The sequence below is a fragment of the Ambystoma mexicanum genome, chromosome 4p, assembly GCF_040938575.1.
Source record: "Ambystoma mexicanum isolate Mex_15411 chromosome 4p, UKY_AmexF1_1, whole genome shotgun sequence".
NCBI lineage: Eukaryota > Metazoa > Chordata > Amphibia > Caudata > Ambystomatidae > Ambystoma > Ambystoma mexicanum.
Window position 1 is genome coordinate 159,679,949 of NC_090927.1, and position 16,341 is coordinate 159,696,289.

The 16,341-nt window shown below is 47.4% G+C and overlaps 1 protein-coding gene across 8 annotated transcripts in view; it reads right to left on the bottom strand.

The window, feature by feature from the left end:
- The window catches only part of OTOF (otoferlin), a 1,702,209-nt gene that overhangs the window by 224,954 nt on the left and 1,460,914 nt on the right, over positions 1–16,341 (bottom strand). For all 8 annotated transcript variants that reach the window (XM_069605607.1, XM_069605606.1, XM_069605604.1 and 5 more), the window contains 3 exons: positions 15,672–15,791; positions 13,058–13,219; positions 2,314–2,476 (listed from right to left, as the gene is read on the bottom strand). In XM_069605607.1, the coding sequence (XP_069461708.1) occupies positions 2,314–2,476; positions 13,058–13,219; positions 15,672–15,791 (445 nt within the window). The remainder of the gene's footprint in view (positions 1–2,313; positions 2,477–13,057; positions 13,220–15,671; positions 15,792–16,341) is intronic.

The window sequence follows — 16,341 nt, forward strand, 5'->3', positions numbered from 1 at the left end:
TCAACTCCAGATATTTCCGTGTTGGACATGCTTGAAGTAGGAATTAGTATTTCTCAATGGTATCGTGAGGAAACAGTCCACCTAATTCACTATAAGCTGAGTTTCAAAGTCTTCTGGCAGCTGATAGTACTGTGTGTCCCTATACCACTCACTGTAGAGCTTCAAGCTGAGGGCACACGTGTGAGAGTATCCATGCGGCTCACACCAGGATTCAGCGGAAGTGTACACACTTATATAGAGCACGGATGTAGATGTGCGCTCAGAGGAACCCTCTTTGTTTCTTTGCTTTTTTTCTCGTGTCTTCAATTATTTATGCACATGGGATTCCATCCTCATCGCCATTTTCCAAGAAGATTGCGCGGAGCCACAGATAACACAACTTCTTTATTCTTAGCTCTGTGCAAACTCTAGCGCGCACGTCACTCTCCTTCTCACCTGCCCCTCTTTCCATTTGGGTTCGTAAAGCGGCTACGCATGTACGCAATGCTGTCATACCACCGTTAACCCTTGTTTGAGGGCATGAGACGGTCCCTGGCCACTTTCAAGGCAAAACAGATATTTATACCAGTTGTACTGGATTACATCACACTTCCCATTAAAGAATAAAAGAACCATAGAATAGCAACACCTAGAGGATTCTTAAGAATCTGGTTCCTCTTTTTTCCACAGTGTGGTCATCAGAGGAGATCCTAATCGATAAGGGATTTAGCTTAAAATTCTGGCTCACGTGAGAGGTCAAAATATTCCTCAAAATTAACACTGCTCAAAAACCAAACCATTCACACAGCCCAAAAGGATGGTTTTGTAGAACGCTTTGACCAAACCTTGAAGAACCATCTACGGAATTTGTGTATAAAGAGGGAAGGAAATGGGATGGCCTGATCCCATGGGTGTTGTCCGCTGTCCGGAAGATTGTGCAGGCATCAACAGAATTCACCTCTGTTGAACTTGGAAATATACATGCCCCAGGATGTCCTGGACATGCTGAAGGAGAGCTGGGAAGAGCAAGAAGATAAAGAAATTGACTTCACACAGTTTGTGCAGAAGACTAGGGAATGATGACACTTTTATGCCACCCGGTGAATCAACACAAGCACCAGTCTCAGGACAAAGAGAGGTGCCTCTGTGATCAACCTCCCGACTTCACACATTTAAGGTGGGAGACGGGTCCTGGTGCTGCTTCCCACATCCGAAAGAAAGCAAGTTGCCGTTCCTGTGGCATGAATCTTGTCTGGTTGCAGAAGGCATTATGCACGTCATCCACAGGGTCAAACAAACAAGTCACTGAAAACCTTACAAGTCTACCATGTGAACGTATTGAAGGTGTGGAAAGACTTGGATCCAGTACTGTTGGCCAGTGCAATTGTGAAGCTCCAGAAGATTTTCTCGAATCCCCATTTCGGACGATGATCTCACAGGGTCTGAAGCCCTGTCAGTCTACTTGATGCAGCAATGGGAAGAATGGCCATACTCTGCTGATTTTACACAGGTTTGTGATGTTTCCATGGTTCTTGAAAATATATGTCATGGAACTTACGTGTTTTCGACAGGACTTTTTGCAATAAGACATCATTGGTGCCTGTGGTAAGAAATTCAAGTTGAAATATGTGGTGCGCTGGCTGGCAGGATTTTGATTCCATTGGAGGTTCATGAATTGGAGTAAAACTTTCACTTCCCTTGACACTGTTTTGTCCTCCTAGAGAGGATGCATTTACACCTAACCCATCACAAACGCTTCTGATTTTACTGATTGTTGATGTGGCAAATAACCCTTCAAGCTAATGACACCAGACGTACAGTCCAACATGACCACTACACCATGTGCCACTTCCTGAATTTGGTGTACGTCTACATAATCTAGCAAGGGATTCCAACATGGTACCTGGGGGGCAAACTCTCAATGCAGGGAATCTAGAGCTCAAGTGCACAACGATGTGTAGGTACTGTATTTTATTTTTTATTTATTTAATTGCTTTTTTATAACGCGCCTAATACCGTACCTGAGTTCAGTTTCGGAGCGCGGATCCAGGATTCTAACCTATGTTGCTCTGCGTGGTCTTGCTTCCAAGACCAGCGTGTTGCCCCTGTGCTAGCCTCCGTTCACTGTATGCCTTTGTACACAACATTCAACAATACATTCCATCTCTGCGCACTTGAAGGTCTTCAGTATGCCCCAGCTTGTTGCCAAGCATTGCTTATGTGTATTCTGAGTATAATGTGCTTGGCTCCTTAAGCTATCATTATGGTGCCTTTTTACGATGAGGAATTCTTCTGAAAAGTAGGACAACATAACTCTGAATTCCTGCACAGTACCTGCCATGTTCCAGTTTTGCGTTTTCTTATCGGGAGGCCTGTAGATGAACTTCCGCAGGGAACTGACAGCATGTGACCCCACTAGTGTGTATCTGCCGAAAGCCCGGCAGTCCACCACACGAATGTTCAAAGGCGGGTGGAGCAGCTCATTCTCTGGCAGGTCCTGCAATACAGAAATGAACTTTCATTATCTGCAGCTTTTTTTTATTTCATAGAAAAAAAGACACTTGGGTATCAAGTCCAATTTCATTCTATAATGAATATTTGATTTGATTCCATTGCTTGTAAGTCCTTGGTATACAATGCATACAGTGACCCTACAGCTGACCTTATGAGGAGCACATATGCAAATATCAACGATATGCCATCATGCACACTAAGCATTCTCAATGAGCATTACAATACTATGAGCAAAACACTGTGGTCATGCCACCCTTCAGTGACTTGCTTTTTTCTAAAGGATGCAATGAGTTTGAAAAACGAATACTGTGCTAGTCCAGGAACATATGCAGAGTTTAATAACTTAAAGCAAAGGGAGTGATTTGGGCTGGAAATCCTTTATTCAAATGGCTGCTGTAACACGCTACAATACTTTTAATCAAATATATCTAAATAGGCAATTTTCCAGCTACCCGAGGCCCTTCTCCATTTGGTGCCATCTTGCTTGTGGGGAGGCAACATGGATCCATTCATTGTTGCATCCCTGTATTCCCACCCCCACCAACCTCCAAGGACACCCTGCACCCTTTTCCCACACTCCTCCTTCCCTCCTCAATTACCTGCTGGATCGGAGCTTTGTGCTCTGGCCCCAGCACTCCTCCTGCCTGCGGCCATCACAGAAATAGAAAAGGGACAAAGTCCCTTACCCAAACATGGCGGACATCTTGTTTTTATTTATTTTTTCACAGAAGGTTGGGCTAGCGCAATACACAGTGAGCACATCTCCTGTAATAAAAACAACAATTTGAACCCCGGGCAAGCCCCAGGGTTTGAATACCTCTCACTCCCTTGTCGGGGTGCACATATGGGCGGTAACGGCCCACATCCCTCGCCGAGGCCCTCGCTTCGCTTCGGCCTGCCTAGGCTCAGGCTGGCGAACTGTTACCTGCCATGTACACCCCCACTGATGCAGGAGTGATTGCTACATTCTTATTTCCTCTACCATTGAATGCTGTTACAAATTAAACTCATCCACAACTCTATCTGCCACAAGTTCCCACTATTTCCACATACCAACTGTGCAGATTATCATACTCTGATGTTGTAGAAGGTTGGAAACTTGAACAAGTACACATACACTTACTATGCCCTTGTCGCTGCTTTTGGAAGGAGTTAAACCAGTTCAGCCTCAACATCCAGACACGCACTGTCTAATTGCAATCTGGTGACATTGAAGGTGCAATCAGGAAACTTGCCAGAACAAAAGCAATACAAAATAAGCGTCTGGACACACATTGTTTAATCGCACTCTGGTGACATGAAAGACCACAGACCAGCCTGAGAATGGAAAGCAGACCAAACCGACAGACATCCACAGTCTACTCCTAGTTTGGTTACATGGGAAATGCAAGCCAGACCACCCTATGGGTGGAAAGTAGCTCACAGGAAGGGTAAAACACCTACTCTCTAATCTGAGCGCGGAGAGAGGTCGCCGGTGGCCTGAGGGGTACTGCAGGCCTTGGAAGCCCTGCCTGGGCCTCCGTGAGTTGTGTAAATTTTATTTTTTGTTTTAATTGTACTCGCGCTCCTAGCGCGTTGTTTGGGCCTGCTCCTGCTCCCCCTCCCACTTCCTGGTTCTTCCTCTCCCTCCCCGCCTCCCTGCCCGCCCACCCCCCCCCTCTGATTTGCTGTTGCCTGCCTCCCCTCTGGCCTACTCGACGGCCGTTCCCCCGCTCGCTTCTTTCTCCAGCTGAGCGCGGAGAGCGGTCGCCGGTGGCCTGAGGGGTACTGCAGGCCTTGGAAGCCCTGCCTGGGCCTCCGTGAGTTGTGTACATTTTATTTTTTGTTTTAATTGTACTCGCGCTCCTAGCGCGTTGTTTGGGCCTGCTCCTGCTCCCCCTCCCACTTCCTGGTTCTTCCTCTCCCTCCCCGCCTCCCTGCCCGCCCACCCCCCCCCTCTGATTGGCTGTTGCCTGCCTCCCCTCTGGCCTACTCGACGGCCGTTCCCCCGCTCGCTTCTTTCTCCAGCTGAGCGCGGAGAGCGGTCGCCGGTGGCCTGAGGGGTACTGCAGGCCTTGGAAGCCCTGCCTGGGCCTCCGTGAGTTGTGTAAATTTTATTTTTTGTTTTAATTGTACTCGCGCTCCTAGCGCGTTGTTTGGGCCTGCTCCTGCTCCCCCTCCCACTTCCTGGTTCTTCCTCTCCCTCCCCGCCTCCCTGCCCGCCCACACCCCCCCTTCCTCTCCCTCTGCCTATAACCTCCCCCCTCCTGGGCAGCCCTCTGCCCGGCAGCCCCCGCGGCTAAGGGCCCCAGGCCAAGGGCGACTCCTATAGTGCGGCTCCCTGTGTGTCTGCAGGTGTCCGCAGGGGGCGCCAGTCGCCAGTTCCACCTGTTCCTGCTCCCCGGCCCTCCCCTCCACTCCTGGTTACATCCGCACACGGGGCCTTGCCTCACCGTACACACAGTTGAGGTAAACTATGGTGCTATTTCTCCCCTCGCAGGATTCTCAAATTTAGGTGGCCCGGTACCTAATACGCTTTACTGTTTGCTCTGAACTGTGGCATACTAGGGTGCTTTTTCTCCCCTCGCAGGATTCTCAAATTTAGGTGGCCCGGTACCTAATACGCTTTACTGTTTGTTTGCTCTAATTGTGGTAACGTGTGCTTGCCGCCCACTTCCTGTCTGCGTGCTCTCGTTTCGTCTGTCTCCCCCCCCTCCCTCCTACTCCATGGTGCTCTCTGTCTCACCTATCTTCTCTAACTGCTTCTCCATCGACTATCCTGCTCTCCTCACTAAATCTGGTAGGAAAAAGTTTAAAAAGGACATCCTGGTCTCCAACCCAGGCCTCCCTATCGCTGACACCTACACTAATGCCTGCTCTAAGGAAACTCTCACTGACATCCTCTTTTTCTTGCCTTCGCCCAACCTATGGACCCTTCATATGGTCTCTGTGCTCTCTCCTTTCTCCTCCTCTCCCATTAATGGTGGCACCCGTTGGGATGTCCTATTGGCCCCCTTCCGCTCCTCTAAGGCCATCATTAATGTCTACGCTAATGGGACCATCTTGGTCCAAGGCCCCCAGGCCAACCTTCCTTCACCTCTTCGATAGACGCTTCCCACACCTCATCAACTTCCTCCCCTCTCCTGCTGTCCCCCCTCCTCTATCCTTGGCTACCTTGCCTCTACCCTCCCTCCCTGCCCCCTCTCGTGCTCCTTCTTCACCTCCTTCCTCAATACCTCCGCAGGGCGTACCTCTGATCTGTACCCCTCCCCGGAAGTTCTTCAAGGATGGCAGCCTTCTCCACATTGCCACTCTAAACACTCGCTCTGCCATCAAGCACTCCTCCGATATCTGTCACCTTTTTGAGGAACTGGACCTCGACGTCCTCTGTCTCACTGAGACTTGGTTCACAGCCTGCTCTGCCACCAGCTTTGACACACTCCTACCTGACGGTTACAAGATCCTCTCCATGCCCAGGCCTAACCGTGCAGGGGGTGGTGTTGCCCTTATCTTCCCTGAGTGGATTCCTGCCACTGTCACTCCCACTCAGACCTACTCCTCTTTTGAATGTCTTGTCTGCCGACTCTCTCTCTCTCTTAGCCATTCCCTTACCGTGGCTACTATCTATCGGCCACCTGGTCGAATTTCCTCTTTCCTCTCTGAGTGGGCTGACCTCTCCTCCTCACTCCTGTCCTCAACCACTCAACTCCTCCTTCTTGGCGACTTCAACATCCACCTTGATGCCTCCAGTCCCCCCACTTGTCTCTTTCGTGACCTCTGCGACTCTCTCTCACTCTCTATTCTCCCGTCTGGGCCTACTCACTCTGCTGGGCACACTCTTGATGCTCTGATCTCTTCTGACCTTCCCCTCTCTGTCCCTCTCTCCACTCCTCTCTCCTGGAGCGATCACTTTCTCCTATCCTCCCCACCTCACCCTCCCTACCCCTCAGGCAAAGCCACCCTCTTCACTGCCACCCACCTTCTCGGTCATCCGACCCATGAAGCGTGTGTCAGTTGAGGCTTTTGCTGCTACCTTCTCTCCCCCCCCTGCCCCTTCGGCTGACTCCCACCCTGACACAGCCCTCTCCATGCTCCACTCTGCTATATCTGCTACTCTTGATATCCTTGCCCCCGTCATGAGAATCCGCCTGAAGCCCAAAGCCAAATGTAACTCCTGGTATGACTCGGATCTCGTCACCCTAAAACGCAAGTGCAGGGTTGCTGAGAGGAAATGGCGTGCTTCATGTTCATCCTCTGACAAACTGGCCTGCCGCCTGCTTCAAAGGCAGTACCGGCTCTCCGTTCTCACCAAGAAGAAAGCCCTTATCCAAGCCCGCATCTCTGCGGCATCAAACAACTCCGCCGAACTCTTTAAAATCTGCAAGGAGCTGGCCAACCCTGTTGCAGTCTCTACCTCTCCTGTCCCCTCCCAGGCCCTCTGCACTGCACTGGCCTCTCACTTCATCTCTAAAACTCAGGACATCCTGTCCTCGCTCTCCTCCTCTCACCTCCCTCCCCCCCTACCCGGCTCTTCCTCTGGCCCTTCTGCGGTCAACCCTCCTCCCTCTTTCTCTGCCTTTCCACCCTTCTCTGCTGACGAGGTTTCCAGACAAGTCCGATCAATGAAAGTCTCGTCTAAACAGGTTCACCCCTGTTCCTCCAAAACTATCAAGGACCACATCGGTTACCAGTCAAATGGTCGAAAACATTTGGTCGACAGACAATTTGGTCGACACCATTTGGTCGAATGCCAAATGGTCGAATTTTTTTTTTTTTTACCCATTTTTTGGTTTTTTTTTGGGGGGGGTCCCCCCCCCAACCTCCTTTTTTTCTTTTTTATTTTTTTTCCCCACACGAAAACCCACAAAACACATATATATATATATAAAAAAAAAAAAAATTCGACCATTTGGCATTCGACCAAATGGTGTCGACCAAATTGCAGTCGACCAGTTTGTCGTCGACCAGTTGACTGGACACCGACCACATCGACTCCCTGGCTCCTGCCCTGGCTGACTTTTGCAACCACTCCTTCGCCTCTGGAGTCTTCCCTTCCCCCCTCAAGCACTCCCTTGTGCACCCTCTTCTCAAGAAACCCTCTTCCGACCCCTCCTGCCCGGCTAACTATCGCCCTATCTCCATCACTCCCTTCCTGGGCAAGCTCCTGGAGAAACTGGCCATCTCCCAGCTTAACCTCCATGCTGAATCTGTTGGTAGTCTTCATGACCATCAATCTGGCTTCAGAGCTGCCAGAAGCACGGAAACTGCTCTTCTGAACATCCGTGAAGACCTGCTCCTGAACCTCGATTCCAACACTCCGTGTGTTCTCATTCTGCTCGATCTCTCCTCTGCCTTTGACACTGTCAACCATGCCATCCTGCTCAACGGTCTCCGGGAAAACCTGGGTATCACTGGTCAGGCTCTGGCGTGGCTGACCTCTTTCCTTTCAAATCGACCCTCCCAGGTCCAACTGGGGTCCTTCCTCTCCGACATCTTTTTCTCCACCTGTGGTGTCCCCCAGGGATCTAATCTCTCTCCCTGGCTGTTCAACCAGTATCTGGCTCTCCTTGCCCACCGCATCGCCGCTCTCTGCCCTAATTTCCAGTGCTATGCGGACGATACCCAGCTCATTTTCAGGCTACCCTCAGCCTCCCCCTCTCCTTCCCTCATCTCTGACTGTCTGTCTGCTATCCAAGAATGGTGTGCCGCCAATGACCTCTGCCTTAATGCCAGTAAGACTGAGATTTTACTCATCGGTACTCCCACTCCCTCCTTCCCTGCAGCTCTCTGGCCTGCCTCCCTTGGCCCCCTCCCTGCTCCTACCTGCAAGGCAAAAAACCTTGGGGTCATCTTCGACTCCACACTCTCCTTCTCTCCTCATATTTCTGACGTCGCCAAGAGGTCACACTACCAGCTGCACCTCCTCAGAGGTATTCTTCCCTTCCTCTCCTTCCCCCAGAAGCTCACTGTCTCCCGAGCCCTGGTTCTCTCGAAGCTGGATTACTGTAACAGCCTCTATCTTAATCTGCCTGCCTCCACTCTCCGCCCTCTGCAACTCATCCAGAACAGAACTGCGAGACTTGTCCTTGGCCTCAAGCCCAGGGACCGTATCTCTCCAGGACTGAAATCTCTACACTGGCTCCCAGTGGCTGCGAGGATAAAGTTCAAAACCCTCTGCATTGTCCACAAGGCCTTCTGGGGCCTGGGTCCTAAATACCTTCAACTCTCTCTTCCCAAATATCTTCCTCCCCGAGCCCTTCGCTCATCCGCCTCCAACTCCCTCATGGTCAGCCGCTTCTCGAAGCAACGAGCTGGGGGTAGATCTCTCTCCGCGGCAGGGGCCTCCCTCTGGAACAGCCTTCCTGCCTCCCTGAAACTTGAGGAGAACCACCTCCGGTTCCGGAAGCACCTCAAAACCTTCCTCTTTGCTTCTGCTTTCTCTCTCCCTCTCCCCTGCTGAACAGCTAATTAAATTCTTCACTAAACTGCACTGATCCTGCAACTTGACCACTCTAAACTGCCTTCGGTCCTCTGCACTACGGGACTGTCTCTGTATCCCTACAGCCCCCCCCTCCCCCAGCACTTGCTCTGCACTTACCTTGCACTTGCCACTAGCTGGCCCTTTTTTATTTATTACTTACGCCACTTACCTTTACTGCACTTCCCCCCCTCCCCTTCCCCTTGCACTTTTCCCCCCTCCCACACCCCTGCACTTGCGCGATCTGAATGACACCTGGCCTAGTAGGATCGTTTGTTTTGTCTCCCCTTGTTCCTCCCCTCCCTGCCTCGTCGCGCCTTGAAACACCTGTGTATAGGCGCGTTACAAATGCCATATCATATCATATCATATCTTAATCTGGTGAGGTAGGAGATGCGAACCAGACCACCCTATGGGTGGAAAGTTGCTCACAGGAAGGGTAAAACACCTACTCTCTAATCTTAACCTGCTGACATAGGAGATACAAACCAGACCACCCAAGGATTGAAAGCAGACCACACTGGGGGTCAGACATCCACTTTCTAATCTTAATCTGTTGACAGGAGAGATGCCAACCACACCACCACAAGGAAACAGGAACATCCTACTTAATATTAAAGCAACTCTAATATATCACCCTTATCCGCTGAACCTAAAGTCACAGGGGTGCTGGAGGTGGACATCCATTACCACAGATGCCTTGGTAGAGGCAGTCAAACTCCTCCCCCTCCGAACTCTCCACTGGTCCTTCACATGTGCAAGCATCTCATCAACTGAAGCTTGTGCACATCCATGTGAGTCGATTAGATCTAGTAGCTCCTCTCAAGTCTAAAAAGAACATCAGGAGTTAGATAAAATGATATTGAAAGGCCCTTATTGAGCCTAAACCCCTCTAAGGCACCTTGAACCAGTCTGGAGGAAATACGGCACAGAGGCAAGGATGGCCTATGAAATAGATCTAACCAGTCATAAAAAAAAAAAATAAAAAAAAAGTATATTAGTCTCTTTAAGCTAAGATGCATTGGCAGTTTCAGGGAGTCTAGATCAGGGGTCTGCAACCTTTGGCTAGCCAGATGTTTTAGACTACAACTGCCCTGGTTCTCACCATTGGATATTCTGGCTATAGTTGATGGGAGCTTTATATCAAAATGTCTGGTGAGCCAAAGCTTCCTACTTCTATAATAAAGTTATCCTGGAATTTGAAAATAAACAGGACACATTTAATGAGGATGCTTTTGTAGAAGGGACCTCTCGGCCCAGCTATATTGTGCCTCAAAAATCTAATCTTCTGTCCAGCTATGATCTAGTGAACCTATCAAAATCCCAGAAAGGTCCCTGTACCGGAGCTTCTGGCAAATATGCTAACTGCCCTCTTGGTCTTTAGCTAACAAAAGATAATTCCAATCTTCAGATTGGTATTGTGGTTACTCAGCCTAAGGCAGCAATGGTTAAATCGCTATTCAAGGGCCTTCGTTGGACCCTAAGCATCCAATCAATTTCAGAAGAATCTTTCTTCTTCCTTTTTGTGGCTCAGCCATTAGAATCAATAGTGACACAGGAGTTACGGAACAGTAATTCTTGGACTCACATCCAGCAGGTTTTAGATCTGCCTTTAGTACAGGAACAATGGTTGTCTCCATGCCAGACGATATTCCTAGGCTCATGGAAAAGCATGGTACAGGAGCTCTGATTCATTTAGATCTGCAGACGGCCTTCAACATCGTAAAGCATGAAACATTCCTAACTCTAGGTGCCCGTAGTAAAGTGCTGAACTGGTTCATATCTTTTTACTTAGCTGCCATGCACATGTGGGCGCACTTTCACCATATTCCCAGCCACTGAGGCTAACTTTGATGGTGTCACAGGACTCCTTGCTGTCACCCCTATTATTTGAATGAATATTTACCAATTGGCACAGTTGCTACGTCTTCATGGAATGACATTGTACACACATGAAAATAATATCACAGTATTACTGCAGCTGGAGGGCGACCTGGAAGATATGGCCTCCATCATTTTGCATTATAGGATAGAGGTGAGCATCCGGATGGACCCTAATGGATTGAAATGTATCACAGTAAAGACATTGAATATCCTATGTCGCCATCTAAAGGACACATGCTTGTGTTCTTATTCCCAGGGAGACTGCCCCTCTCTGGTAAGTAAAGTCCACAATCTAGATATTGGTTTTGATAAAAAATGATCATGCTGTGTTGAAATTTGTTACCAGACACTGCTTTGCTCATTTGAGTATTTTAAGAGAAGTCTTGCATTTATTTTGGGAAGACTTGATTATTGCTAAGCTGTATACTTGGGCATTGAAACAATAGCATCCATTGCCTCCAGCTTATTCCGATAGCTTCTGCGTTTGGTTTGGAGGACCGTAGAAGCACAATGCATACATTAAACAAATTATCTCTAAACCTGGGCCTTTCGGTTTCTCTAGTGCCAGCCTGCCTCCTGATGAAAGAGCACTCCATGATCTTCTATAACATCATATCTTGTGGGCGTATCGAATGCGGAAAACCACTTGCACCTGATCCGGTCGCTGCACTAAAAAGCATACAGCTGATTGCATTAACCAGCTAGAGAAGGATCCTTCCTCATTATCAAGTGCGGATGCTTCCCTTAACGAGATTGATCAAGTCAATTCTTAGAGAATAAAAACAGATATAAATGGATTGAATGCACGGTACGTAGTCACACTTAACAATTAACTTGAATGAAATGAGGACAACTAAGTGCTGAGCTTGCTATAACCACAAAGATATTCTTAAATTCATGTCAATCTCCAGTGCTGTCTTGGATCATTAAAGACAAACAATTATCACTAATCAAACACAAAGAATTCTATGTTACTGAATCAGCAGACGCAGCCTTGAGAAATTGTTCATGCCTGAAACACTGGCCAAGTGTCGGCATGCATTGTTAATTTATAGCATTCACCGCAAATTCACTCCATTAGAATGGTTATTTGAGCAGTCATTCCTAATTACCCACATTTACTTTCATTCATTTTCTTAATTGTGTTTTTCGCTATATGTTCAATTTCTAATCAAAGTAAATTATGAGGAGTGCTTTATAAATCATAGGGGGAAGGACATGGTGAGGGAAGCAGACATAGGAGGGGGGAGATCTTACAACAGGATTTGGGGAGGGTAGACAATTTGGTAGCACAGGATATAGGAGGAAACAGGAGAGAGCAGATCACCCAGTCTTAGGTTTTATGGGGAGTGGAGGGTATGTGGACTTAGGTTTGAGGGAGGGTCTTGAGCCCCTTCCGAAAATTTAGAAGTGAGGAGGGTTAACTCTTGATTTTTGATTTTCCAAGACTTTTATCAGGAGCCAGCGCAGACAAATCAATTCATCTAGCATTTCACAAATAATAGCATAACATCTACAAGTAGGTGACGGGGGTAGCTACGAAAACAGACCTGCCCGCTAACGTTTCTTAGAAGGCTACTATGCCTTGTCAACGTGAGGGTGCTGATCACACACCAACTGGTGTTAAGCAAGATGCGTCTATTTCTTTATTGACTATTTATAAAGTGCCAACTGTAAAGACAGCCGCTTCGCAACACCTGAACTTGCTCAACCTACACGAGAGATTTTACGACAGCATCAAATAAATTGCGGCATCGTGGATGCTGGCTAACAAATACATTGTTGGAGGTTGCAACTCTGAGGGACCAGGCGGAAGGTAAATCCACCTTCAGGTCTCACAGGGATAAAACACATAACCACCCTGTGAGAATCCATCCACTTGAGGAAGCGCATATTTTCCTTGGCTACTCCTACGGTAACATAACACTAAAGTGTCACGGACGACTGGGAGACTTCTTAGAAAACAGGCTCACCCTACGGTTTACAAGGCTACATTTACAAGGCTACATGTTCTGACCACCTGGAGGGGCAATGCATTGTTCACTTACCAGTATAGGGTGCTGGGGAAGCTGTAGGACCTCGGCCCTCTGTGTAATCCCCACTGGGTAACAACATTTAGACCATGTATGTCCCTACAAAGAACATACTGGAACTATGCCAAGTTAAATGTGGCAACTTTGTTGGACTCCTCATTCTCTCTCAAAGGGCTAGAATTACACTTACCACTTCAAACCACTTGACCAGGGTGCTGAAGTTGGGGTTCTTCTTGTAGTTCTGGATCAGGGCAGACTGCACTCCTTTGCCTGCACACTCAATATCTACTCTGGGCCTGTCTACCTGGGCAAGGTTTACTCTCTTCAGATCCCGTAGACCCCAGAACAGAATCTGAAATGAGGAGAATTAAAAGTGAGTTTTGCAGACAATACTGACAATTTAGAGTACAGTGCTTCAAAGGTAACAATAAATATCATTAGAATGAATGAGTTATATTAAGAACCGTCTCAGGACACATCAAAAGCCTGAAAGGAAGAAGAGCTAAACCCTCCCGTAATACCAATCAAGGTAGGATGCTGTTTCATCTTGGCTTCCTGCTTCTATGATTGTACACAGCTGACATATCCGCGTATGGTATCACCTCCCAGTTAAATAAGCCATTAATTAAAACACCATAAATTGTGGTGACCTAGGAGTTGCCAAGATTGGGGTCTGCTGATTGATGTACATTTTCTTTTCTTTATTTTTGTAAGAAATCTGACTAGGAAGGAAAAGGGTACTTTACAACACAGGGTTGAGATATTCCCAGGATGGAGGGGTTTCCAAGGTAATGTGTCAAGACTGTGCACAATGCCAAGAGTCAGGTCAGGCAACAGAATAAGAGACAGTTCTCAAAGTTAAATATTGAGTTTTGAGATGAATCCGAAATGCATCAGAAAAACTACTACTCCACATTGCGTTTTCACAACGCTTAAATTGGAATGGGCTTCTTGATGTTGAATTAAACCAGTAAGAAGTTAGGAATATATGAGTAGCGTTCAAAGGGCAGAAGCATATTTTTTCTACCAAATGGTGGGGTGGTTCCTTACAATGAAGTGTATACCAAGATGTGTTTCCCCTAGCAGAGGGCGGTAAAGTGGCCAATCGCTTCATCTGACAGAGGGGTGTTAGAATTTGAAGGAAGCATCTTTTGCTGCCAACTCATGCTGATGACCAAATTACCTTTGACCAATACCCAAGTGCAATCATGGAGATGGGGCCACGTGATCAGCGATCGTTTTAATCTTGATAGTATGAATCAGTTGATTACATGAACCATCCAGTGTGCTATATGATAAGCATTTGATATCAACCAGGTTATGAAATAATGTGAGGTTCTAAATGGAAGGATCCATGTGTGCTTGAATTGGAGGATAAATAGTGTCATACACATGAGAAAAATCCAACAATGCAAGTCACCAACAGTGCACAGGAGCATTTTCTAATGCATTTCCATGATGTCTTCCCCCACAATATATGCCAATATAAAAAACTATTTCACGCTAGCTGTGTCAATACATGTCCATGATGGATGCAGCAATATATGCTGGTATGCAGCATAAGGACATACTCATGTTTTTTTTGTGCATAATAATGGTAAAGATACTATAAGAAAACCTATCAAAGTTGGCTCTGCCAATATATGCCAGTATCCCCATCTAAGAACATACTCATGTTGGCTTTGCCAGTAAAAATAACATGCTGAAGTAAAACAAATGTATCCAGACTGGCTTCACCAATGTAGGCCAGTCTAGCCACATAGAAATACTTATCATGTTTGCTTTACACTTGATACACACTTCAAATGCCATACTACAATAGAACTATATAACCTGACTGGCACCACCATTGTAGGCCAGTATGGGCACTTAAGAACACATCATGCTGGCTTTACCCTTGATAGTCAGTAATAAATGTCATGACAAAGTAAGGCTTTATGGCCAGATTGGCATCACAAGTGAAGGCCAGTATGGCGACTTAAGAGCACTCATCATACTGGTTTATACTTTTGATGCCCCGTAAAAATGCTGTGCCAGAGTACAGAACATGTCCTGACTGCTGCTGCAAAAGTAGACTTCCCCCTACAATCAGAGGTCCACACCACTAACAAGCACACTCTCCATTCATTTCTCACATTCACACATACAACATACCCTCCCTCATTCACACACATAATTAGACACACCTACATACATACATACACCCACACATACATGTTTTCCTTACCTCAGGTTCCTGTGCAGCAAAAAGGAGGAACTAGGAAGCAGGGAGTGCTACCTGGGTTCTGTACATGTGAGTTAGAGTTGGAGTACCTCCAGCATGCCACCCAGGGAGACCTAAATGTATGGGGAGGCTCAGAAGCACCCCATATGTACACTTTAGGCAGATGTTACCCAGCATGCATCCCTAATGGGCTGTGCAAGGCTGCAGAAGCAAAACACCCCTGGCCTTGCATGTCACATTGGCCATGCATGCTGGGGAACTGAAATGGTCCCAGGGAAAACAGGTTTCCCTTTGGCATTAATGGCAACTCGGAGTGCTCCCTGCGCTGCTTGCCGCAATAGAAAGAATGCTCAGCCTTTTCATTGGGCTGGCTTTGGCTCATCCATCATGGGTGGTGAGTCTGCGCCCCTTTGTCCATTATGTACGAGCCACCCTAAGTGTAAAAGAAAGGATTGCAACCCAGGGCTCAAAGCTCTAAGTCAGCAACTAGGCCACATCCCCTTCCAAGTTCAGCACCAACAGAGCTAGCAAGGGAGTAGCCGTCAAGCAAATGTACTCAACTATAATGTCAACAAGTTACCTCAACTCTGTATTTACTCAGCACGGGCCGAATGCCAAGTGGGACTGGCAAGATGGGGCCCCTGTCCATATCCGTGGGTCCATCGATTGAAGGTAGGTCCGACTTTCCTGCTGGGCCAATCTGTAAAACAGCAAACAGTGTGCATTAGCACAGACTCACACAGCCAAAACGTAGTTTCTTCTGCGCCCATGCCTCAGTGAATGCCATGCTCACATGCTCTAGTGTACTGGGCTCTTTATGAATGTCAATCCAATGCAATGTGGGCAAACCAATTGGTTTGGATGACTGCTGAGTCAAAGGACATGTCCAGTCTCAGCAGACGGGGCTCCACATTGGAATTAGCAAAGTGTGGAAATTAAGCTTGTGCCCTGGGCTCAAGAGCTAGGAATAGACATGCGCAATGAAGTGTATGAAAGTATTAACACATATATGCTCAGAAACCCCCTAGTGTGTCAGCAAGTCCCTCACCATCAAGTTACAGTGAAATAATTGAAATATAATGATTTTTCCAAAAAATCTACTTCAAGTTTGAATGCCAGCAATGAACCAGTTTGAATGCATGCCAGCAATGAACCAGTTTGAATGCATGCCAGTAATGAACCCGTTTGAATGTCAGCAATTAACTAGTTTGAATGTCGACAATGAACTAGTTTGAATGCCAGCAATGAAC